We start from the raw sequence: 27,424 nt of genomic DNA on the forward strand, positions 1-27,424 counted from the left end.
ATAATCTGTCTGATAAAAATATTCTTTTGAAACTTTTATTACTCAACAGTGTCTCCGGTAATTTATTTGGATGGTCGTTTGTCTACATATAGTGTAATAGGAGAAACACAATAGAAGTTGGCCAGCAAAACAAGTTAATCTTCATAAATTTACACAACATTGCCCCCACAGGAAATTACAAAATCCTGATTTGTATACATATCCCGTGACAACAGCAGCGTCCAAGTTAACACCAAAATTTTTTATACATCAGAAGATAATAAAAAACAATGGACAAAAAATATACACTATGAGGGCACAGTCCCTGCCTACTCATTGGTGCTAAAGGTACAGGTATTCAGTAAACATGGTACATCACACTAATGTTGTATTGAGGTTCTCGTGTTGAGCAATATTGATGCTTCATCGACAGTATCCACCACCTAATGGAAGCAAAGGAAAAGCTCTATGTCCAAATGCATAACTGTGAAGTTCCAGCACCACAAGTGTTGATTGCATATGAATACTTTATCAAAGGTAATCTCCACTATCTTACCACTGTCACTTTATGAGGGGGCTGAATCCATCACCTTCCCATCCCAGTTTGAGCATGTGGTCTACAACTTTTAAGCTCAACTGCAAGGATAGAGATTAATTACATTTCCTTTAAAATAAGTAAACAGGACAATAAGTACATGTCAAGGCATCAGATAACATCCCTAACATTGAATGCAATGACAAACTATTATTTAGATTGACATTGCTGACCAAGAAAAAGACAATCAAGAACGAGTGTTTCCCTGGTACATTTGAGTACAAAATTTGTCCACAAACAAACTGAGGCATCTCAACTAGAAAACAGATAATTGTAATAACCATTTTCTGTCCCGTGAAACATGTATGGCAATGCACTTCTATCTCCATGAATAAAGCCAAAGAAGCTAGGGGGGTGCAAGTTGATATTTGATAAGAGAACCAGTATGTATTCAAGAGAATCTTAACGAATATAACTTTCAAAAGAAATATGCAGAAAAACAGTGAGAGACTGATAAGAAATGCAACTTACAGAAGGATCTGTGAATATTATCAATTGTTTGTTTGCTGTTGATACCAAAAGATTTGTATTATCCTCATTCAAAGCAATGCTAGTAATATCTTGTCCTTCTGCAAGTTTCATTGTATGAAGGACCTGTAAGATGAAGACCTCTGATGTCAGAAATGTATTCAGTTCCAGAAGGAAGAAAATTCAGTGAATTTGGAAAAAAATCTGGTGCTTCAAACTTGATGTCTATTCCTAACAAATACAGGTCATTAGAAAATGCTATTTGATTTGAGTAGCACCAAATCTGCTGTTTGTACTCTTACCTTTAGAGAGTAGAGATCGAAGAAGCAGATAGAAGGTAAAGGTAAATCCAGTCTATTTCCTTCATTTAATTCATCAGCACTGCTTGATTTTACTGACTTCAAATGCTGGCTGTAGTCAGACCCTCCATCATTTTCCAAAGATGGATTTAGTCCAACCAAAGCACTCTGACCGTCAACTGAAACCTCTATGCAACTGACGCTTGATGAAAGTGGAAGCTGGTTCTTAGAAATCGGAGTTCCATTAACAGTAAAGGTATTGAGAGTACAAAGATATTTGTTCCAGATTATTATGATTCCATCAGATGAGAGGCATACAGAATGAGCTTCCACACCAAACAGCCTCCTAACCAACCTGCCTCGCCTTATCGAATGAAGCAGGACATCTGAAGATTCGGAGCAGGAAGCAACAATTCCAAGGTCTGAACTGACAGCGCAGCATGTAATTTCCCCTAAATGACCTCGGAGGACATGCAGGGGGCCTTCAATTCGCCGCCATTTACTCTTGTCTGCAAAGTTGTTTCCTACTGGGGTGCTGGTGGATGTCGGTGTGCCTGAATTAATTGAAGGATCTGGTGAGCTGCTAGAGCGTGAAATAGATGACCTATGTATTCTCCAGAGCAGAACTGTCGCATCACGAGACCCAGTCACAAGGTAGTTGCTATCAGGAGATATAGCCAGGCATGTAACTGGAGCATAATGTCCTCGAGCTATTTCCAATGTTTTTGCTCCATCAGCTGAAATCAGCCTTATGCTACTATCAACATGCCCTCCTGAAACAGAAAACAACACATTGAAGTTAATACAAGTATATGGAAAAGCAACTATAGGACCATAATAAACGGCAATGAGCAAGAAGCCTAGACTAACACCAGAAACATCAAGGAAATAAAATTTATCAACTAAAATGCAATTATTATGCTCGCACAACCATTTTTCACGCCAAACCACAGTGACATTGTTCACATATACTTTTGCATTGTCGTCCAGGGCCTGGACCATTAAGATGTCCCTCTTACTTGAGGTGTAACAGGTATGCAGCACTAAAGAAATGAATGAAACTTCTTCAGGAATACATTTGATACCGTTTTCGTGTAACTAGAGCGCATAAAAGAGGTTTTAGATGTAAAGGTAGATACCAAACAGCTTGGAAAATGAGTGGATGATTAACTCATTAGTCTATATTTTCAGATACAAAGGAAATCCATATTTCATTCATTTGTTAATGAGCCAGTGGATGTTGCAACAGGTTGCCAGAAATCTGCAGCAAGATTACCTTATTATCTGAACACAGATCAAATCCAACCATGTTCCTTAATTCATCCTTCATCTGATGATACTCTTCAATTATCCAGTATGACTGCAATTTTCAGAACTTTCGTATTATTCTAATCATCTCCTTCGTTGCATACAGAGATGAGTGAGTCTCTCAAGCACAGTGTTCAAATGCCCTAAATGGGTTATAATTATGTGGCTTTGGATACCCACAATACTTCAAATTTCAGTTGCTAAAAGTCAAAGACGCCTTTGGTTGCTTGTGATTTAAAGGTGAGATCCAGAACTAAGTTCAAACTCATTGTAAAGTGATACCGACAGAGTATGTGACTATGTTCAGAGAGATGGTACAGAGTAATTTATTACACACTAATTCATCACACTAATTTCATATAACCTTGGAGTAAAAGCTTCAAAACCGTATCAGTTAGGGAACACTTATACTAACCAGTAATAATTTCTCTGTCACAAGTGATTGAAACTATCCTCGTGCTTCGGATTCCAGAAGTGGGAAATGCCAGTGCCTGCGGGAAATGCCACTCTTCTGATCCAGTGGCTGTAGGCCCTTTGAACATTCGCATAAAAGTAGCACCAGCAGCACCTGCACCAGGCTTTCCATGCTGAAAAAGGAAAGGTGTCCCCTGGCCATCAGGTGTGTTTGGCTGCCACTTATGTTGTGCTACATGTGCTGCCGGAGCGTTTATATCAACAATTATAAGAGAGTCTGAAGATGCACGAATGGCAGCAGCAGGCAGATTGCAGCGCTCGGGGTAGGGAACCATATATGGCTTAACCTCTCTGGGATTCCGGAAAATGGTCTATATACAAGAAAGCAATCAGATCCTTAGTACTTGCCTATTCTAGCACATCTATGATGAATCTACGTATATGAGTAGAGAAAAGGTCAGAAAAAAAGAAGAAATTTCACTTTCTTGATGGAACTATAAAACCTTTTCATGTTTCCCCATACATTATTTTAATGTCAACTAAACGTACAAGAAGCCAATAGTCCCATATGAAAACCAAATACGCTAGATAAAAGTCTGGGAACAAGCAGCTCGGTGACCCAAAAAGTCAAGTGCAGATGTTAGATAACAAAACCAAAAATTGAAATCATTCTTGGAGTTCACCAAAAAATTGTAGTCATCTTTGGTATGATAATATAATTTCAAAACACGAAAAGAAGCTCGTAAGCAGTATTAGGAAGCCTGGCTTCCACTCACTCACAACCACCGGGATCACAAGTCCACTAAATGAAAATCAGAAGTAGTTGTGTAAAGACTTGCCCTAATGCACCTGAACAAGGCCTGTCAGTAAAACATTTAAAATATCATAAAGAGAGCCATTCTCTTGACTCTTGAGATTCAGTCTTTAATTCGAGGAACACATACAACATCCTTCACTTATACCTAGCACCTCCTCAGTGTATCATGACTGCTACATTTTTTCTCCAAATTTTAAGATTGGCTGTTTTATCTTTCCTAGAACTCCAATAAGCGGTGTCTGTAAATTGCCACTAAGTTGTTGGTGTACAAGGAGAAAAATAAATTCTAAGTGAAAAGCATAAAGATGTGGCAATGCAATGTTACCTGCATGTGTAGGACATCTGCCAGCGACATCCGTTTCATGTGAGGCACAGTTAGAAGCTGTGATGGGGTTTGGCCAAAGTAAGCAATCTGATCCTGGGTAGCACGCTGTTGTACCTTTTAAAATGTCGAGAAATATAAGTAATTCCGACGGCAAAGAGCACGGTATCTATGGAAAATTTCCGGATAACTAAGGAGAAAGCAACTCACTGGGTCTAATATTTTATCAATATCTACAGTTCCTTCATATGTGATATAAAAGAAAACATTATTTGCCTGTATAGCTTCTTTCCCACGTTGCTTATACCTGAACATATAATAATTTTAGCAATCAACTTCAGAAAATTTCATCCATAAACATATATATTAACTTAACCTAGCTTTGAATCAAGAGAGAGAGACGCAGAGAGGGAAAGCGTGAAACCGGAACACGAGCCATATTTGAATAAGGAGCTCCAAATGTAAATAAACAAAATACCCAAAAATGAGATCAATCCATTCATGCAAATGTTCTGAGACATGCTCGCTCTCAAGCGCCATCCGATGCTTATGGACAAAGTCAACTGGGTTTTCAGCCCAAGGAGGAAGCCGTACTGAGCCTGTAACAAGAGGTGACAAATTCAAAATATCAGCAAGCTATACAGCAACATTTTTGCCTTATGAAGAGTGGAATACAACTATATTTGGATTTGGACTAAGCAACTGAAATGCATACCAAGCTTTTCACCAAGTTGTGTTGTACCAAAGTCAATTGAGTTTTCGTTAGTTAAAACCTCTGGAAGGTAAAATAGCTCAGGAACCTGACACTCAAGAACAAAGGATAGGATCAGAGGAGCCAAGCATGTACATGCATCCTCCAAAACTAGCAGTCAAAGCTGCTGAATGCAAACATCGGCAATGCCTAAAACTAATTGAAAAACAACCAAGGAATGAAGCTCAAAATTATAATGGACTCAGGTTATAATGAAAAATTGTAAAAACAAACAGAAAAATAAGTCACTTAGACACTGACACAATTGAAGATTCATACCAATTCTTTTACATCACTCATGTCCTCAAGAACTCCATTCCAAGTTGCAGCAACATCTGAGAACATTCTGTCCGCATGATCGAACTTGCCACCTTGAAGTTGAATAGAAAGAGTAGTAAAAGGTTCTACTCTTGTGAGGTAATACAAAACCTGCAACATAACATAGAAAGACAGCAACTCAGAGCCTTCTATACTAGTAGACAATTTAACTCACTAAAAGAAATTAGTTTGACTGAAAAACAATTAAAAGGCCAGTGATGAGAAAGAAGTAATTTCAGGGACAAAATTTAAAGTGATAGTTTTTGTAGAAAGCTCAAGCAAACAAACTCAAATATAATTTATTATGTCTCATTGCATACACTATAGCAGGGCTACTCAGCATGCAAATGTGACGCCAATATATAGAGCTAATGATTCAGTTCCTTCATAATCCTTCATCAGAAAGCAAAACAATATGCATGATTAATAAGCAACCAGGCAAATAGAAAATCTGGGATTGTTCTCTATTAGGTCATGCTTTTCTCCAATGGAATTGGATAATGACATTCACTCTCCAACTAACACAAATGTAGTCTGCCTTCCTGTTTAGGTTAGATCACAGAAAGCGATACGACTGATAATTTCTAATGATGATTCTTGCATCCGTCATCAATGAGTTACCTATGAAAACAGGCTTGCCGCAGATGTTACTTAACCTGCTAGGCAATTACATTTGAAGCTTGTGACCTTGGCACTTATAAGAATGGTAAAAGTTAATACACCAAACTTGAAGAACGGAAGTCTTTCGCATGCAGGGATAATCGTTATAAAACCAACGATTTCCATGTTATAACAATGTGATGCCTTGAGAGGAACATATAAATAACGAGAGAACATACCGTTCCTGCTGTTGAATAATGTGATCCATAGTGAAATTTGGGAATGACTGGATCGTCAAAGCTGGAGTATCTCTCTTGGAATTTCTGTAGTCTGTCAGCATTCAGAGCGCCAACGGGCTGCAACACGAATGTTAGATAAAACATCAAGGTACATAATAGCTTTAGAAAAAACATCAAATTATACCTTTGAGAGATCTCGAAATGAAGAAGAATTTGAAAGATCCAAACTCTGTGAGCTGTAATCAGAAAGGATCCACGGGAATACAGGATACTGCACATATTAATGTAATTAAGCATTTGAAAGATCAAAGTTCTATCTAGGATACAGATTGGAAATATAAGCAAACCCTATACCTGTGTGATATCATTGTAACTGCGTCCAGCTAATGTATTAAGCTGCATCAAATATTCGAAATTGCTGATCTGCAAGTATTTACTATTCATCATATATTTGTTAAAAATTAGACAATTTAAGCTAAAAGAGAAGAAACCAAATAAATTGCGCCTGAGGCTGATACCCATACCTCCCACCTAGCCCAACGTTCCATCAGCTGAGTTCTTTTTAGAAGTTGTTCAGGTCTCTTCAAAATAGGAGAAAAGAACATAAACTTTAAAATACTGTACCATAGGACCAAAGCTAGATATTAAAACATGAGCCACGTCTGAACTGTTCACTTCTCCCTCCGTTTACGGGTTGAGTCTATTTTATTGCAAGTAAATGCATGGAAGTCATGTGCTGATCTCATTAAAGCACAGACTTGGCATCTTGGTATAAATTACGATCACTAGGTCAATACCTGAGTAGCAAGGTAGATATTGTTCAAATGAGGAGGACGGGCTTGAACGATAGCACGATATGCATTCCGCCGTCCCTCGGTGCTCTACAGTAGAAACAGAAACAAAAAATAATCCTTACTGAAAGAAAAAAAAAAAAAAGCAACACATGAAACATTGGAAGAAAGTCAAAAGTGCAAATCTCTGCAATCGTAGATTTTTTGAGGGGACATACCCCAAAATCAAAAAAGTAATTTGATCGGTCAACCATGAACAACTCCAGTGCACTTCTTCTCAAAAGATATCTGCAAGGACAATGTTCCAATAATTTATGCATCTTAAAAGAGGTGCCTGTATGGATATCATAACCAGCATTGGGACAAACAGACTCATAGAATAGGAATGAAGTACGAAAAGCAAAGTATAGGGCAATGATATGTTTGATGGGGAAAGTTACTAATTCCAAAATCATTATAGACATAGGATCTCATATTTAAGGAGGAATATACCAGGTATCTATAGCCTTGAAGAGAATTTTAAATTACATGGTTACTTTTCTTATAATAACAACTAGACACACTATAATTTATCAAAGGGCATTATTGTATTGAAAATATCATATCCTACTAAGGTAAATCCAATTTATACCTAGTTAATAAGTAAAATTATTATAGTGTGAAACCTTTGGAACGAGTCCATCCTTACAAAAAAGGAAACAAGTGGACTTCTAGGATTTGATTAAAGTCTAAGCTGGTGAGAAGAATCATTATGATAAATCAAAACCTTCAATAATGAACAAGAAAATTCATTCTTCAGCATTTAATGAAATTTGTATCCCTGGACCATCCAAGCCCCATAATAAAGAAGACAAAATAAAGGAAAGATATAAGAGAGAAAAGACAAATAAGCATAAAGCATATTATATGAAGTCCATAGAACAGCAGGTTTCAGACCCCAGTATAATGCAATATACAGTTATAAACAAAAAACAGAAAGACAGCATTACGTTCAAAGTGAATGAACATGTTTCTAATTTCACCTTCTGCTATATACTTGATGAAGTGATGATATCAACCAGCTGTGATCCTTTTCTTGAACTTCATTAAAACTTTTGAACTCCACATGTCCCATAGTGCTATTATCCATGTGATCAACAATAAAATTGATTCTTCTAGTCGTTATCTGACAAAAGACATCATTTCACACATTCAAAAATACAATACTATAGAAGTGTATCACAGATGTTGAACATCTGAATAACCATCAACCAGAAAAAACTTTTTACAGGATGCACGGTAAAAGAAGGAAACTGCCTGACTGGATCTAATTCATTAACTTAATCTATATCTATACTATACATAAAAGTATGAATCTTTCATGCATTTGTTCCCGTTGTAAAAAGACTTTTATATCCTTAAAGTAATATTTCAAATAATAAATCAAAATTAATTCTAGAAGATAAAATTCTATCAAAAGAAGTATAAGAGTTCTAAATTCTGATGCCTCTACACTACTTGGACATTAATTGTAAATATATCCAACTAAAAAAAAGAAACAGATAAATAATAATTCTATGTGATTAATTTGTTAGAAATTATTTTTAAATATTAAAAATATTAATTTATTAGACACAGTAATATTTAAAATGAATAGCATTAGAATAAAATATAAAATACTAACATAAACTTCAAAAATTAAATATATATATATATATATAAAAGAAAAAATATCATGAAATTTTAAATAAAAATTATCAATATTATTAAATTTGAAATGCTTTTGAAGAATTTAAAATGAGTGACTTCTAACTAATTGATTTTAGAAAAAATTATATTTTTGGTCCCATATATTAGGATCTTCTTCAATTTCGTTTTTTTTTTTATTGGTAATTCTCAATTTCATTCTATTTGTTACTATTTTCTTATATCGTATCCCGTAAGTTGAAAGTTTTGTCAATTTTAGTCATCACATACATTTTTCGTTAATTAATGGGACATTTTTCAATTTAGTCCCATTTGTTACAATTTTCTTACATTGCATCTCATAAATTGAAAACTTTCTCAATGTTACATTAACAATTTCTATACATTTTTCGTTAATTACTGGACGAAAAATGCACGCAAAGACTAACATTGGAAAGAAAAAATTCAAACTTATAAGATGCAATGTTTTCAAAAAATCGTAATAAATAGGACAAAATTGAAAAAATGCTAACATATGTGACCAAAAATATGATTTTCTCTTGATTTTATGTGACCAAAAATATGATTTTCTCTTCACGTATTTTTCATTTTGTTCATAATATACTAGAAACAAAATAAATACTAATAAGTACAACTTATGATTAAATATATAATAGTGAGAATCTCATGAGCGTTTATTCTTATTGTAAGGGAATATTCATAGATTACTTACTAGGTATTCCTTTGAATTTTGATACTTTCATTAACACGTAACTGCATCAATATTACGTCATACTAATGTTTCACATAATATATATATATATATACAATCATACTACAAAAGGTTGCTCCTTATTATTAAAATGTTTTAGCTTTCAACTTGTCATCAAGAAAACAAATAACCCAAAAATAAAAATAAATTAGAATCTGTCAACTGAAAACAAGCATAATATGAAGTGACGAAGATACAATCCAAGGAATTATCGCCATTACAATGTATCACGAGGAGTCTTGTGTATAGAAAAACTCTAACTTAAATCGAGTTTGGTAAAACATGAACTCACACGACAAATGTATACATTTGTCATGTAATTGGTGTATTATTTAGGATAAATTACAACGGAGTCTCCTGAGATTTTTCATAATTACAAATACCCCCTCATTCTTTGAAAAATTATAAAAACTCTATTGAAATTACAAATATCCCCTCGGGCTATCACAAGGAGATATTTGTTAGGATATTTGTAATTTCAAGGGGATATTTATAATTTTTCAAACCAAGGTATTTATAATTATGAAAACCTTAGGGGAGCCTGTTGTAGTTTACCCTATAATTTAAGAACAATAATCAATTACATTTCAAATATATCACATTTATTATGATCTATTGTATTTGATCCAACCTAATTTAAGTAGAACCTTTTTATCGTGTGTGTGTGTATATATATATACAAATTTGAGTTCTTAAATGTGAACAAATCATCATTCTATCGATCTAATTTCCGTTGTTTGAAGTGACACTAACTCCAAGTTGACAACTTACGAACTTAGGAAATCGAGAGGAAAAGAAAAACCCACCTAAATTGATCACTTTATCCTCAATTATAATATAGTCAAATGGATCAATTCGACACAAAACTAAAATTTAGAGATGCTAACATCAAGAATTGAACTTGAGGAACTAAATTTGTTCCAAATGAAAACTTAAAGGATCAACTATGATATTTAATTCTAACGAAGGAAACAAAAATGGTACTTTTAATTCCTCTAAGCTACTTAGAAGATGAATGATATCTAACTAAAAGATAAATAGGCAAATTATATTTAACATGCTTAATTTGCTAGAAAGGATCTTAAATATTTATCAAAAACCAACTAAAATTGATCATTTTACCCTCAATTATAATATTGTCAGAGGGATCAGTTTAAGACAAAACCAAAATTTAGGGATGCTAACGTCAAGAACTGAACTTGAGGAACTAACTAAATGAAAACTTAAGGGATCAACTCTAATATTTAATTCTAACGAAGAAAAAAGAATGATATCTTTTATTCCTCTAAACTACTTAGAAGATGAATGATATATCTAACTAAAAGATAAATAGGCAAATAATATTTTATCATGCTTAATTTGCAAGAAAAGATCTTAAATATTTATAAAGAAAAAAAATTACTAGGGCACTAAAAAAATTTGAATAGCAATGAGTAACATGTAAATACTAATCCAAACTTCAAAAAATAAATATATAATATTGAATAAATATCCACAATTTTATTAAATTAAAATTGAAAAACATAAATTAAGTGGCCTTCGACTAATTGATTTTATTTTAATATTAACATTAGATAATTGTTTTAGATTGTAATTTTTCTTCATAATATAATGGGAGTATCATTTTGACAATACTAATAAGTGCAATTTATAATTAAATATAAATAATGAGAATCTCTTGAGCGTTTATTTTTATTGTGAGAAAATATTGGTACATTTACTGGGGTACACTATTAAGGGGGTATATCATTAATTATTTATTAATGAATTTTTTTGTAAAAACAATTCAAAACAAGGAGTTTTGCCTAAATTATTTTTATATCAATTGGTTTAATACAAAATAATGAAATATATTCATTAGTGAATATGAAAAACAAAATTTTAATTTTGGAAATATTTTTTATTTAATAGTGCCAATTAAATTAGAAAGTGAATTACAAATAATAGAAGTAAATAGTTTTCTAATCAATTAAAACAATTATCATCAATTTATTTTGAAAATATAATTATAATACTAATGCTTCAATTACAAAAACATAAATAATATCATGAACTTAATATTTTTATGACTAACTATAAATAATATATTTACTTCTAAAACTGTATTAGTACACGTGCATCGCACGTCTTGCTTTCTAGTATATTTAAAAGGCAGAAAGTCATATTTAAGATTTATTTTTTGTCTCCAAGTCCTAAAATTACTTCACAACCTAAAGGAAGATCATTCCTAATATTCAGCATACAACGAGAACAAGGGTGGACACTAAATGAGAAAAATGGTACGACAGGTTCTTTTTTATCCTGGAAAGTTCCTATTTCTTTCTAAGGATTTAATGTTCTTAGATGTGGAATATTACAAGAATGCATGAGCAATGTCAAGATATAAGTTCTGATTCTATAACTAGCAAAAAGTTAAATGAGCCATGTTGTATCAGGAAAATAGCTAGGAGAATACATAATAGCGATAGACAAGATTAAGATATGTATTGACTTACTTGTAAAGTTCCCCTCAGAACCTTTAATGGACGGACCATTGATGATGGGAGCTCAAGAACAATTCTTTCATCATCCTCGCTAGGAACATAACCAGGGGCAACTGCTGCTGCCGAGTCTATGTCACTAGACACTGGGGGATCTGTGGACTCTTCGGACGTTAGTGGCTGCTCACCAGGTGCAGACAGCATTGTCTGAATTTCACCTGGATGTTCACCATTTGGGCTAACATCCAAATAGGTGGCATCATGCTCATCCTCCTCATTTACTACATCAGCTGAGATGACTTCTGCAGCTAACATAGAGGCCTTTGATGGACTTAAAGGTTTATGTTTATCATGCTTCTGTTCCATATGATCTTCATAATTTGCAGCAGCACCAAGGTGATCTGAACCCTGGTAGTTCCTACGTAGAATCCTCCTCATCCTTGAAGAAGTTTCCATGAAATCAAGCTTCCAGAAAATCTAGCACCACAAAAGTTCGCAATTAAAGATTTGACTTATAAATTTTCAAATGAAACAGGTAAGTCCAGACAAGAAACATACACGCTTAGGATTGCATAAATCATCACTAAAAGGCCCAAAAAGACATTTCATCTCTATCAAGCAGTGGATAAGCTTACGCCATTCACGCATCCCAGTGTATAACCGATGGCGAGCTATTAAATCTACTTGTGACCTCCTGTCAACCTATAGCCATAATGGGAGACTTCAGGTAATTGTAGGTTGCCATTTGACAAGTGTTAATAGGAACATAAATAAAACGATCAATACCTCAGATCGCTGCATGTTTCTAGCCAGAGCTAGGCTTCCAACAAGGACAGCAATATACTTGTAGGAAAGAGCATTGAAATCCTTGCCATATACAGATTTTGAATCCACTGATTGTAAGCATTCCGTCCAGGCAGTTCCCATGGCTTCAGAAACATTCCATCTCTTTACGCGTTCAGTATCACTTTTACTCCGACGCTGCGCAGATGTAGCCATTGCCACGGCAATAAGCCCTCTTCCAGAGCCAATTTTTGCATTACGCTCAAGGTCTCTTGCAGCAGCCAATGCAGCTGCTTTTGCGGCAGCCTTGTCCTTTGGAATGTTTGGAGATTTGCTAGGTGCCTCCAAGGGTTTCTGAAAGCTTGCAAACGTATGAAGTCTAGTTGTTTTGCGTTCAAGCAATGATGTGTCACGCCGGAGCTGCGAGGAAGTCTGAGGAGCAGCAGTGACCTCTCCGCCAGCAGCACCAGCAGCAATCATCGCTAATGCCATAGCAGCAGGAGGTGAGGCAAAAGAAGCAGCCCAGCTAGGAGATATCATAGCCAGAGCAGCCTGAAAGGTAACAACAAATGTCTCAGACATTGCATGGTATGAGGAATGCATTATTAGTTGGAATGAGAATTGATACACAATCAGAGAGGATGTAGCGAACATGCGAAACTAAAAAGCCATTAGTTTCTATATCACATACACAATAAACTACAAGCATCGTGCTTAGTATCTTAATCCTTTTTAGATACGTTCCAGGTTCCGGATAAGGACAATTTTGAGTTGAAACTTAAGGTTTTCAAACACTTTTAATGTTTTGTGGACATAAATATATGATTACATGTGATGAAGTTAATAAGAAACATTGAACTCTTGTGGTTTTGCTTCAAGGATGGCCTTAATAGACCATAGCAGAAGAAGAGAAACAATATAGATAGCGGTTAATTACAGAGTACCAAACCATATTTAATATAGAGCCTGGATCCACTTAATAATTGAACAAAATTTTCTGTACAATTCACTTAACGCAAGCATGATACATGTGCAGGTGTGACTAGTTTCACGAACTGCAGAATGGTGGTTAACTCCACATCATTTTACTAGATATGTCAAAAGTTGGATCTGTCTTATTTTGCAAGGTGAAAGAAACATTATCATAACTTGAGACAACTGCCATGTAATAAAGTAGAATCGAACAACCACCTCAACAGGTAATGCATCTGCGGCCAAGGCACGGTCATCAACAACAAGGGGATTTATACCATCTGCAGTAGCAAGTTCATGAATTCCTGCCAAAAGAGGGCGCCACCTTCTTAGAATAGCAACAAAAGGAGGTAAGATGGCCTCTAGATATTGCTTCCGCAGTGGACTTCGGTCCTTTGCAATAGCATGCCACACCTGCAACATGAACAAAATACAAGGATAAGAACGTGATTGTACAACAACTCAACTTGATGCACGCTAAACTATGAACACATAAAGAATACAGAAGAATCAGATGGAAACAACTTTGTTTAAATGATACAAGACATACAAACATAAGCAACCTAACATATTACAAGACTTACCTCAGAGTATAGGACACATGATGCGACCAAAACTCGTTGCCTCTTCGTCTCTGAGATTGGCATGTTTAAGATAGGAGACAACACACTGTATATAATTAACCAAGTCAGTCTCATAGTTAAAACATACAATGACAAACATGAAAGGAGTTCCCCATGTGGGAAAAACATTAGTACGCTTGTAACCTATAGCCAAAAAATGAAAGAATCATGATATGTCCACATTTGGACCAAAAACCTCAATCATGCAACCCTTGAGAATGAAGGAATTCCAAAAGTCTATGATAAGTGATGACTTCTAAGAGCAAAGACCAAAGAGCATCAGTAATGTAAAGCCATGGCTATTGCTATTCAATAAAGAAAGCTATTTATGCAAGCCCATCGGAAAGAGCATAAGATTGATTCGTAGAATATATATCAGCAAGAAGTTTGTATTATCAAGTTGAGATTTTTGTGGCACCAACACAAGTTTCACCATCAACTGATAGGACAACATAAAAACAAAAACTTAATACTAAGAGAAGATTTTTGCATTTGCACAGATTATAAGCTAGCACTGGGGATGCACCCTACTGAGCTATTCATGTTGATTAGAATGCTTCGACATGGATGGTACCTCCAAAGCAACGCAGATCGTGGTTTTCTAGTTGGCATCCTGGTATTAGTGTCAACAGTTGCAGCGCTGCTAGTTTGTCGAAGGAGGCCCTCTGGCCCGTCCTCCATACCAACATGCCTCATTAGCATATGGTTTTCACCATCATCATCCTCCCTTAGCGACACAAGCACCATCCGGAGCATACAGAGAAATGGTTGGTCACTATCCAACAACTGGTAAAGTGCTGACATGCCTCCCATTCCAGTACCAGATCCTCCACCAATACCAAGGCCACCACCGAGTCCAGACTCATCTAATAACAAAGCTTGAAGCATTGCAACTGACTTCTTTATAAGTGGAAGTTCAATCCAGTTTCCATTAGCATCCTTCTCCAATGCAGATCTCCAAGATTCCCAACCACTGCCACCTCCACCAAATTCTGATGAGTTTGTAGGATATCCAAAACCATACCATAATCGACTTCTGTATTTCCATCCTTCAGCTAAATCTATGACACAGCTTCCATATGACACAAAAGCACAGGAAACTGATTCATAAGGCTCTGCTGCCGCTGCAGCAGTCAGTCGTTCCATTGCAGCTGTTGAAATTTGCCCATTAGCATCAGCCATTGAAGCAAGAACCTAATCCAATCAAGATATATTTAGTTTTTAGAAGTCATGATTACTAAAGATAGAAACTATAAGAGGCATCCTTCGTCATCATAGACAATGTTATGCTCTACTGGGACCAAAGCTGCAATATAGGGTTCCAGGCACAGGCACACATATTTGCTATGACATACGGGGTGGAATCTCACAACCAAACATCAGCAGACCTCATATTGGAGCTTTGTCCCATCTAGCAGATCCCAGTTGATAAGGAAAAGGAATATGTAATCATGCTCACAGAACGGAAATTGGTTCGAAACAGGAACAAGCAAAAAACAGTTACAGCATATGCAAGTATGATTTATCTAGCAGAAAGCATACATTAGGAGGGAGTGCTCCAGAATCACTGGCTGATGAATTACGAGATGTCACAGGGTCTGAAGTCTCTCCTTGCACTGTATTTGAAGAGCGGTGGCCCACAGGCAATACTTTTGAAAGCGGAGATGGAGATGTAGTTGGCAAACATGAAGCACTATAAAGTTTGCTTTGTAGCCTCAAATGGTCCTCAACAAGCATTAATATCACAATTGCATTCTCAACCAAAGCCACAGAAAGCTGAGCAGCATTTTCTGCTTCTATTTTCGCATCTTTAGGTGCCAATCCTTCGGCTGCCACACCAGCGGCCGCTGCAGCAATAACTTGGGTCTGAAGCAATAGAAAAGCTAGGATGCTGACATTTGTGTAGCATTAGAAGGAACAATATGAATAATAAAAAAACATAAAACACACTTACGCAACATAAAGAATGTGAAACATATAAAGGAAAAATGGAATTGATCAAAAGAGATGGAGGACATTTGGTTAAGAACTTAAAAGTGAACCAGACTGGATTGGTCACAGAATTGTTTGTCAAGTGCATAGGAGCAATAGCCGTTTCCAATTTACAGGAGGATCATTCATGTCATCAAAAGAATAATATAGTAACAAAGCAGTGAAGCAACATAGAGCGACGAGCACTTTAGAAAATAAATGTCAGTGGATCAACACAGAAAAAGATGAATCCAATAAGAACTATATATGAGCAACTAGAAATGAACTTGCCATAACTGAGATACAAAAGTCACCTGATCCTGCAATTCTCTCGCAGAAAAGTCCAGCAAGCCACCCAAAAGCCTTCTTTTGAAAATGGGCAATGATTCCTCTCGTCTGTAAGAGACAGTGTTAGCCTCATAAAATCTAAGTATTATTCACAATTACTCGAATTTCTCAGAACAAATCATTTCATCCAAAAATCTATCCTTATCAGCTGTTTGTTTTTGCCTTAGCATGTTTCTAGATCCTTAGATGGTAACACTGAAAAGGACAACCGACAAGTTTAAACTTATTGAATTTATTATGCATCATTAATTACTAAACCAAAGGGTGCTTCACTCATGGATAACCAAGATTCAGAAAATCCAGTTATGAAATGTCTTTATCCTACACCAAAACCTTTAAAGTGCTTTTGTCTAGGCATTATTTGCAATACCTCATCCTTAGATCCCCAGTGCTAGAACCACCCACCATACACAGCCATTCTGCACAATGAATTGTAGCTTCAATATCCTGTTACATTAATGACCAAATACATGAATGAAACCCAGAAATTTACTCTGAAGTTGAAAAGAAACAGTAAGATTTGATGAAATGAAAAACAAAATCAAAAAAATGTCAGAGATGGCGAATGGCAGAGACTTCCACTCAGCCCAAGCAAATTTAATCATTGTATATGTCTGAAATCATCAATTTAATGCATTAGGCAGGAGAAAACCTAATAGAAAGTTGACAAATAGAAGAGAAAACAAATGCAGGGGCTATATCTGTATAACGTCTAATGGTGAAAAAGTTCTGAATCCTCACAATGTGTGATCATGATAGCCTTCCAGACAAATAGGAGAACTGAAAAAACTTCAAGGTACTGATTTCGCAGCAGATTACATTTGTGGGGTATGAACACAAACTCCGCCCTATGCACTTAGTTTGTTCTCAGATTTGATCTTGGCTAGATGAAGTTGAAGATCATCAGACCTCAGGATGATCTTATCGATAACCATATCTTTTCCATTTAGTGAAAACATGAAGGTCATCCACCACGAACTCAAACTTAGGCTATTTATTATGTTTCTATTTTAATCTAGTTTACAACATTGTAACTTAACACAACCTCATGCACAACAAATATACTCAAAGTCTCAAAAACAATATCTATGCTACCCAATCTCTAAAGTTAAGTAGAACTTTAGCAAAAAAAATCCAGTATTATGCTATCCACAACCTCAGTCTCAAACACACTTCCAATATATCACTATAATTCAATATCTTGCTCCAACTATCTTCTCGAATCAAAGAACGTGTTTCTTTCTTAATTCATATGATTGTTTGATTTCATCACCACAGGTAACATAACGTATTGTTGATGAGCTTATTAATCAAGTTATTACATCCAATCATATAATTCATGAATCATAATATTAGTCTTGCTCATGTCCTAGTATTGCTAATTCCTTTAACTCGGCATTTATATCAATAGCAATTACAGCGGTGTAAACAGAAAGGTAAAATGTCAAAGAGCATTAACCTTCCATCCATCTTTCTGGCGCATTGAATGCTCTAACATAATAATCAAGAAATTGTGTATAAAGTCTTCTACATCTCTCAAGCTGGACAGGTTTGTGGTTTTACTTGCGCCTGTCTGCATAGATAGAGTGAAAAGTGAAAGAATAATACAGTAGGAAAAAGGCCTAAAATAAATACTGTTGTCAACCATTATTTGCACAGATGATGGTACCTCGTAATTAGATATGAGAATCTCCAAAATCCACTCAGGCCATTCATCCATTCTTGTCAGGCTGCTTCTATTTTCTGGATGACTGCAAGCCAAAATCAGAAGATCCTGAAATCAAATAAAAAGTATAAGAACTCAAACGAAAATAATCAGCAGGACCATGGTAAGGAAGATACTTTACAATTATTTGTCTAAATAATTCCAGTAGACTAAAAGAGTATGTAATAAAACGAACTGCAAATTTTCTACACAATGCTACTGTAGAATCAAAAAATATTTATGCCAAAAGTGGGATAGAGAAGATTAGAAGAACGCTGGACGACTTGCAGGGATACTCTTTAGTTACAATGTTCAAAATTTAGTAATACTAGAGAAAATCATGCAAAATTTTGGCATGCCGTGCCTACAAGATAACAACTCAATCTCAAAGTACAAGAAAACCAGGAAATAGCCAATATATGCCCAGCATAACCTGGGAAAGAGAATGATCTCCAGCATTCATCTGGAAAAGTATTGCAATTATAGGCATGCTATTTAACCAAACCGTACAAATCTAACACAAAAGCGATTCAATAATGGTCTGATGTTTTTCCTTGCTAAAAAAATATATCTTTCAGGTCTTCTCTCCAATACACCCCACCACCACCACCACCACCAAAACCACAAAAGGAAAAAAGAACTAGTGAACCAAAAAGAAAGGAGTGTTGGAAAAGACAGAAAAGATGAAAAAAATAGAGAGATACAAAGTTTTGAAAAACACAAGACTGCTTTAATCTGAAATCAGGATATAAAATCGCAGTACAGTGCATGCAACAACATAGTACCTGTAGCGCCCGACTTTGCAAAGCTGTTGATGCGTATGGAAGAGAACGAAGAAGAACCAACAAAATCTGGAAGTGCTCAAAGCGATGACCTGAATCATGGAAGTTTAATCCATCATCTGCTGAAGACAAATTTATCTGAAACGGAAAGAAGATCGTCTCAGATACTTGAATTAAGCAAAAGCACAAACTTCTCTCAGAAAAAAGGCCATAATGCAACTCAGTTCAGCAACTCCTTCTGCATCTAATAGATCATAATGTTATAAACTAATAAACCATAAATGGAGGTCCTTATCTTTCAAAATTACAGAAAAAATGATCATTTGAGAAACTTGAAGGAGCAAAAAAGTTTGAGATATGATGAAAAGTTTAAGTAGATATTTTGTCTTCCATTAACTAATGTTGCTAAAGATGGTTATTCTTCTATCACTATGAGCATGATGTCATACAGAACAAGGGAATCTGGTAAACCATATCATATCGAAATTCAAATGGCAGTCAAGCCTGGTAGGCCTTTCACCACCACCAGTTGGCATGACATAGCATATCCCTTCCTTTCAACTTTACGAAGAGAAAAAATCGTCTGGGACCGGTTCCACCAACTAACATGACATAATATTCATCCTAGTACAGAGTCTAGAGTGGTCGACATCATTCCAATATAAATACCAAAATGGTAGTAATCAAAATTAAACAAAATGACACTATGGCATCAAGCAAAAATACAAAGCACAAAAACATACCGAGGCAGCCAATAATGTTTTGTACACAGTGCAAGTCATAAGCCGATTAGGGGCTGCTTGGAAAGCCTTTTGCAGACCAAAAAGAAGAAGAGAAACCTTGTCATCAAACATGGTACCTCCTCCCTCAAGCAAACCAAGGAGGTTACTCGTCACATCTGGAGGAGCAGGTGCATCAAATTTCAAATATCCAGATATCACTAAAGCACCCAATAGGTTAATTATCCCTACAATGATACCATCACTTCGGTCAACATTATACACATTATTCCGTGCATTTTCAGCACTTATTGAAGAACTTATACCACCCAAATTTTTAAGTGAAGGATTTTCAGAGATGGATGATGTCCTCTCAATGTTCGATACTGCAGGACCACCAAAACTCTCAGGTTCGGATGCATTTTCATGTAAAATTAAATCTTGTCTCTCCAAAGATCCCCCATCACCATGATCAATTTTTGTAGAAACTCCTTCTGTAATATCTTCATCTGGTTTTCCCAATGATAAAGCCTCATCATCCTCAGTTAACACCTCTGGGATATCATGATCTCCAGCTTTTGTTTCGCGCTGTACCAACACAAGAAGAGTTTCTATCCCACCAGATGATATGAATGCCTCAGCAAAGGTTTGAGCTCTGGACACATTTGGCTGAACCACTAACCTGTAAATCAGGTGCAGCACCCTGGCAACCTGGAAGGAGATAGTGGCCGCCATTAATTCCAGAAGATTGTTCGACATGATCTCAGAATTAGGATAACAATGATAAGAAAGATCAAAAATAGATGTCAGGTATGCAGGGATGATGACAGACGTTTCGTTGTAATAAAAGCTACCAAATTGTACTGTGTAAATTGGAAGTGAACTTTAAAATATATAGTCATCCTATGAATCTTCAGTGTTTCTGGCACATTTAACTTTAGGTTTTAACCACAGTATTCTCTGAAAAAATAAAGAGAGGTACCGAAATAAACACAGGGTAAACATACTACATCACGACACAGCTCAAATAAATGGAGCCGTACTAGTTAATCAACGGTTATGAACGCACTGTGGATTGGTTTTTCTTTAAGTTGATAAGCAGCTCAAAGAATAAGCAACCTCCTAAATATAAGATTTAATATCTCCTCATTGATATTATCCATAAACAGATAAAGTTTTAAGGGATGAATCTCACCCAAGAAGTGAGAATTCAGAAGAAGATTTGAAGTTAGACAACTAAAATTTTTCCCCTTCGGTTGTATACAGAAGTAAGAAACAAAATTTCTGGCATGCATATGGTATTTATATTGCTGACCCTTCACCAAATGAATCAGAAAGTTGTTTGCAGGTATTTATATGGGCACATAAGAGTTTTCTTTCACAAGTTGTGAGGCAGACAAGAGCATTATCAAAAGCAGTTGTCAGGATGAAAGTTCTCCAAGATTCCTTTTGCATGAACAACTGTACCAGCAATAAATAGGTTTACTTCTAGCCAAAGCAGAAAATCCCCTTGAATAATATACGTCGAAGGAAGATGTTAGCCTCTGAGCTAATTGGTGTTCTTTTTCTGCAAACTTCCTTTTAAGAGAATAAAATTTAAATTTAATGAATGAAAAGTGTTTCTCACTTCTTTTATGCTTGAAACCACCTTATGCATTCAGATTCTCTTAATTAAAGTGATTTCTGTTCCATAGACAAAGAGAGATGCCTGTCATATAACCACCTACCTTTGGATCCAGAGATACTATTACAGAAACTTCACATCAAGCTTGAATCTCTTTCATACAAATTCTCACAGAATTAAGAGGTAATAATTAATCAGACGCTAAATTCAAATTAAATTCTACAGTTTCTGCAGCATTAAGTGTGTTCGGGATGGTTAGAAAAATTAGTAAGAAGATAAATCACTATGAGACCACTACATTATTTTGGAAAAACCAAACAAACTATGGTTGAGAAGTTTCGTACATCTTCCCCAATTGGAAAGCTGTTAACTTAGAACACCAATATCTGTTGATATTTTAATAGTGACAAAGCGGTACTTCAACAGTCGAAAGGCAGACAGACCAAATGATTTGTGGTTGTAAAATTCCACTTAAATCTGCTTGAATTTGGAAGACTGGTAACCATGATATGCCATTTGCATTGGAACTTTCCATGGACAAAGGCAGAATGACTCCTAGTCTCCTCTTTTGGCATTTGTATAATTTCAGCAGGATCAAACCAGTTACAGCAGTGAAATATTTCATAACAGCACAAATATCAAAAAAGATTTATAAACTTTAGTGGGATTGGACATAGTTCCTCAACAGTGGTACTACATGTGAATAGGGAAGATATACTGGAAAGAAGTTTCTTTATATTAGACAAGTTCACTGTCATTATATTAGAGGCTGGCCACTAACCTAAAGCCCACAATTTAAGCAATTACAAATACACCCCAAAAATAAATAAAATGATCAAACTCCCTCAAACAAGGCATCACCAGTTTTAACACTTCTTTAATTACATTATACTTCATAATGGAAGCAGCTAGACTATTCCACTTTCTCTGATGAACATAATCCCTTGGTTCTGAATTGTAAGTCTTAGTTGAATATTCATGCAATTTTAGATGAACTGGAAAAGTGAAAGTTTTGGTTATCTATTACTTCTGCTCTAAATATAGTGGTTTGGGGTAAGTGGGGGTCCAATTCATATATTAATGATACACTGGAATGAAAATTGTTAATTTTAAGGAGAAAAAGCTTATTTCAGAGCACCATGTAAAGGAAATAGGAGCATTCAATTTGGAAAATAGGGAACACTTCATCATATGATATGAAGCATGAAAACATATATTCCCACTGTCCCACAAAGAACAGCTAAATTTCTACTTTAATTTGCGTGGAAATTTTTGTGTCGGAACTAAACTAAATGCATTGTTGATTTTATAGCCAATTATGCTCCCTCTTACATATGATTAATAATTAAGTGTCTTTCACAAATTCCATTATCCAAGTAATTTAAGTTCGAAAAAGTGACACATGAAAACCATATGCAAACTACAAGCTGCAGAAAAGAAAATTCTACTTCAATATACCTTTGCAAATTTATGAAGTACCAATGCTTTAGAAGAAAGTAAAATACGTAGATTTTTCTTGTTTCATTGAGAAAGCCCACCTGGATGGTGCTGCATTTGGAGGGAGTACATAATTCATGAAACTTTCTAATTGCAATATAATATTTCACAACTAGTAAGCAAGTACATTTTTTGTTATTACCTGTGATTATATGCAATTCAAGAACTTTTACTAGATAAAACACTAAAAATACAATATTATTAGACAGGACTTCACGGTTCATATGTATAATAGACAATATGCATTTACCTGATTTGGTTGGGGACAGTCAACCATGAAACCCAATAAACAGCGGACATCATCCGCAGCCAAAGATGGTGGAGCTGCCACGAGTAAAAGTTCAATAACCACTAAAAGCTCATCAACTAAAGCATTCACTTCGCCTACAAGACGAGCATCCTCACTCGTAGAAAATGTATTGACAGAGTCACTCTCTCGGACAGTCCAGTAGCATCTTCTGCAACCATCTAGGAGCATCTGGATAGCATTAGCATCTCGCATTACCGACGACTCAGTGAAAACCATATCAGCAAGTGATGACAAAAGCTTTTTTTGCAGTCCATAACTGCATAAACTCCAAATTTTCAGATCAAGTAGAAGTGTACTAAAAAGCTGCACTTTAAGCATATGGTTGAACTTCTGGGACTGGCATAAAGAGACAATAGCAGCAACGAGTTCCTCATCACCATCACGCATTGCGGTGTCAAGTGAAGACAAAGTTCGGAGTAGATAATTCAAGATTCGAGATAACACTTCAGGGCCTCTTCGACGACACAACTCTTCATTATTACCAGGGTGTCTAATGGCCAAAGAGATAATTCTGAATATGGGAGCAGCAAGTGCAGTTGTGGCCAAAGACAAAGAAAGGTCATTTTTTTGTGGCTGCAGACTATTCTCATGCACATTGCTAACCACCAATGGAAGAAAGAATAGGGGGCCCCCATGGGCCAAGGCCCACAAAGCTTCTGCAGGTCTCGTTCTTGTAGCAACGTGCACTTGACCGAGAACCTCTGCAGGTCTTCTGAGCATGCCTGAAATGCACAAGAACAATATTCGTTGGAGAAGTGCGTCAAATTGCTGGGTAATGCAAAAAAGAGAAAAAAAAAATTAGATTCCTGAAAGTAGGCTGAGTTTGATCTGGAGGCAAATGTATTACAACAGTTTCCTCTCTGTAACCGTAGAAATCTCGGGTTGCACCAACTCTACAAACTCAGGTAAATGGTGTATGCTGAGGAAATATGGCAGAAAAGAACCCACCCACCCAACTCTGGCTATAACCCGAAAAAGACAGAGAGAGGAGAAAAGTGAATCTTCAAGAATCTTTAAATCTTACGTCCATTAGTTTCAAGTATCCTAAAATTCAAAAGATAATAGCAACCCAGAATAGAAGAGAGATAAGCACCATCATGCTTTCTCAGCCGAAGAAGAAGATGGCAGAGTGCAACCTCATATGCAATAGAAATTAATACTACATTATAAGCCACCATCACCATAGCCAAACAGATTTAGAAACAACACTGTGGGCTAGCATTATCATAATAATCAATGGGGTAAACCTTTTATTTTTATTACACTATCTCTCAAAATAGTTATCTTGATACCTGCAGCCCCGGAAGGAGAAGAATCAGGACAGTAACGGCCACTGAGCAAATTAGGGTGGTACAGCAGATGAAGGCATCCAGCAATTTCAGCATCCAGAAGTGCACTGTCTTGTGCCATACTTTGGACATGGTCATTTGTTGCTAGCCATGGGGATCCAGCGGCACTGCCAAAGGAAGGCAACACATCCCCTCCTCTGTAAGCCAACCGCGCCATCCTTTCTGGCCCAATAGGTTCCTTAAATATATATACAGGGCCCATCTCAGCAAACAAAGGGCATTGGCGGCGGCGGCGTTGTAACCCAGCCATAGTTGGAGGAGGATTAGTCCCAATACAGCAAAAGGCAAGTGGCTTAGAAATTTTTGGGAAATCAAAAGGACGACTTTCATACAAGGAACCATCAATATACAACCTTAGCTCACTTTCTGACTTTCCGAGCAGACCCTGCTTGCAAGTGTGTTCAAGGCCGATAAAATACCAACATTGTGGCTTGAATGCATGAGTAAAATGCAGAGAAGCTTTCCTTCCCTTCCCACTTCCACATTCGACAACTAGAAATTGTGCATGAAAATATGCTTCCATCCCCTGATTGTCAGCAGATAAGAAACTGAACAACCGAGGCATGTGTGCCGTGCCTTCACCAGCTAGTGCACTAGCAGCAGCAGCAGCTGACATAGGAGATGACTTCCCTGATGTTGCAGCAGCTGCCATTGCAATTGCAGCAGCAGTAGTTGCTGTACTTATGTTGTCTGCAAATGATTCAATATAGATCCAAGTTGCAAATGCATATCCATTAGTGAAAGGCCATCTGCTCTCTCCTGGACCTAGCAAACCGGAACTTTCACCATCAAACTCAAAAGTACTAGCTGGACCCTTAACCTCTTTACCATCCATGGCTTTCTCCAAAGCACGCAACAAACGAGCTGCCCACACTGTGGTGAGAGTTTTATTAACGACTTGAAGCCAATGGTGCAGATCCCGTGGACTAAGAGAATGCCCAGCTAGGTAATGAATGCAGTGGCAGAGAGGGGTTCCATCCCATTTAATTTTCTCTGGGGAAGCAATATCCTGAAGATAAATTCTCTCAGCTGAGCGGAGTAGCACTCCCAATAAACCAGCAGCAGAGCACATTGCTCTGTTCCTAGTGCAAGCACGCAAAATAGCTAGTAATCCTCTCACCATTTTAGTCTTAGGAGACATGAGACCCCCAAAATCCCCAATGTCAGGAAGCCAAGGAATGAGCTCACCAGACACTATTGCAGCCCTAGAATTCAGCATCACACTGGGTGGATTCTCATCCTCATCCTCTTCAAAAGACTCAACACCTCCCATAGTGGCAAGAAGTGAATCAACTACTAAGTAAGCCACAGCAACAGCCTCAACATCTCCTCCAAAGCTCTCAACACCACTAACAATATTCTTCAGCTTTTCCAAGCTTTCTGCCTTTCCCATTATAGCTGAGTCTACTAAATGCAAAAGCTCTGGAGATACATTAGGCTTGACCTGTTCAGGCTTGGGCTTTTGAGGTGAGTCAACAGGAGAGTATCCAGTATCTCCATACGAATGCAAATCAGGACTAGCTGAAGATGAGGGCTCTCTAATGTCATAATTGGAGTCTCTTTCAGACTCATGACTTGTATAATGTCGATCATGATGCACTGCCACATCTGGGGGAGAATCAAATCCAGAAGATTCAACACCCGCAAAGGAAAATTCAAATGTATCCTCGTTTCGAATAGAAGAACGACTGAACTCATTAGGACTCAAAGACTGGTTCATTTCCGTACCATTGTTATCCTGATCTTTTAAAGAAACATGCTCAAAAAGGTTGTCATCCAAAACAGGAGCTGAATCAACTCCTAAAAGCATATCACCACCCACTTTATCCTCAAAATGAGTATGTGCTTTCACGCTTGCAGCTTCTGATATTCCTACATTATTATCTACACCACTTCCATCTTTCTGCATTTCATGGTTCTTCCCAGAAATTTCTTTAAGGTCTCTTGTTTCTTCTTCTTCCATTTCCTACCAAGAAAAAGTACTTATATCTTATAAACTTGTCATCTAAATTGCTTGTAAGTTAACCTGAAAATATCATCAAAAGCACAATGTTAGTTGCACAAAATGAAACTTATACTTGAGACTAACACCATAATTAACATGGATATAAAAAGGCAAATGTGAGATGCATATGGAAAAAAGAATTTCCTAATATTCCAATATGGTACTTGAATAACTAAAAGATGGGAAATGTGCATATGTCAAGTAACAAACATGAAAGATCAGCAATCAGCAATGAAGGGGATTTTCAAGGTCAAACATTTTATTAAACCCGAGAAACAGAAATGCCATTCAGTAGCTCTTTTACATTCTTCGTATGTCAGGAGGGTTTAACCATACTAGCATCCAACTGAACTCGAACAATCATAGTAATATCATTAAGCGTGTTTCTAATGAAGGTGGCACCGTGAGTGCAAGTTTGAACTCAAACAATTTTCTCAACTAAAGAAATTCAGCAGCCGTCGACTCACCCAAAAAAGAAAGAGCTTGGCGATGAAGGCACAACGAAAGACAGACAAATTCCAGAATGAAAGAAGTCAGAAGTGAAGTAACAGACAATCACAGATCTAGCTCGACTCTAACAACACATTGTCAATTCCGTCAACTCGCAAACAAAATGCAGATCATACTTCGCCGCCGTCCACATCAAAACCTCACAAATTCATACCATAATATACACTAAAATGCAATTCCAGATTTCCGCATAATTACCATGGACGAACAGAGTGTGAATTATTGTTTCTTACCTTATAAGGATCCGGAGAAATTGCCCGATTGGAATTGAATCAACCTGGCGTGGGGTAATAAATGAGGCGAAAATATGATGATCGGAACAAAGATGGAAAATTGAATGAGAAGAGAGGGATCGAAATAGGAGGCGTGTGGAGCGCGAGACGAAGAGAGGAGGCCGAGCCACCCAAA

General features: G+C 36.5%; 1 protein-coding gene across 4 annotated transcripts; it reads right to left on the reverse strand.

The window, feature by feature from the left end:
• Window positions 1-117: 117 nt before the first annotated feature.
• Window positions 118-27,424, reverse strand: LOC105171608 (WD-40 repeat family protein / beige-like protein). Of its 4 annotated transcripts, none has more exons than XM_088880878.1 (32): window positions 27,250-27,417; window positions 24,445-26,467; window positions 23,093-23,874; window positions 19,746-20,432; window positions 19,006-19,140; window positions 18,185-18,289; window positions 17,975-18,088; window positions 16,886-16,962; window positions 16,482-16,563; window positions 15,739-16,062; window positions 14,771-15,390; window positions 14,158-14,242; window positions 13,793-13,987; window positions 12,605-13,153; window positions 12,377-12,520; window positions 11,834-12,295; window positions 7,924-8,066; window positions 7,120-7,189; window positions 6,908-6,991; window positions 6,635-6,691; window positions 6,465-6,533; window positions 6,295-6,381; window positions 6,111-6,227; window positions 5,233-5,382; window positions 4,918-5,002; window positions 4,681-4,801; window positions 4,413-4,509; window positions 4,206-4,319; window positions 3,065-3,434; window positions 1,345-2,114; window positions 1,046-1,168; window positions 118-615 (listed from the first exon to the last, which is right to left on the reverse strand). In XM_088880878.1, exons 2-32 carry the CDS (start codon window positions 26,462-26,464, stop codon window positions 541-543), a joined length of 8,913 nt encoding a protein of 2,970 aa, XP_088737004.1. In that variant the 5' UTR covers window positions 26,465-26,467; window positions 27,250-27,417; the 3' UTR covers window positions 118-540. The 4 variants fall into 4 exon arrangements, 3 of the variants coding, with proteins under 3 accessions (XP_088737004.1, XP_088737008.1, XP_011091077.3); XM_088880882.1 differs by having other exon boundaries at window positions 18,185-18,266; window positions 19,006-19,094; window positions 24,445-26,527; XM_011092775.3 differs by having other exon boundaries at window positions 24,445-26,527.

The sequence above is a fragment of the Sesamum indicum genome, linkage group LG1 (genome assembly GCF_026168435.1).
Source record: "Sesamum indicum cultivar Baizhima isolate 11 linkage group LG1, ASM2616843v1, whole genome shotgun sequence".
NCBI classification, from domain to species: Eukaryota; Viridiplantae; Streptophyta; class Magnoliopsida; order Lamiales; family Pedaliaceae; genus Sesamum; species Sesamum indicum.

Bases quoted from the DNA above. Each gene is read 5' to 3' on its own strand.
- LOC105171608 (XM_088880878.1), bottom strand. From the start codon at position 26,464: ATGGAAGAAGAAGAAACAAGAGACCTTAAAGAAATTTCTGGGAAGAAC. The intron at 23,875-24,444 runs GTATCAAGATAA...TGTGCATTTCAG, and splicing joins TTCTCCTTCCGGGGCTGCAG to GCATGCTCAGAAGACCTGCA. The intron at 4,510-4,680 runs GTATTTTGTTTA...TTATATGTTCAG, and splicing joins TGGATTGATCTCATTTTTGG to GTATAAGCAACGTGGGAAAG.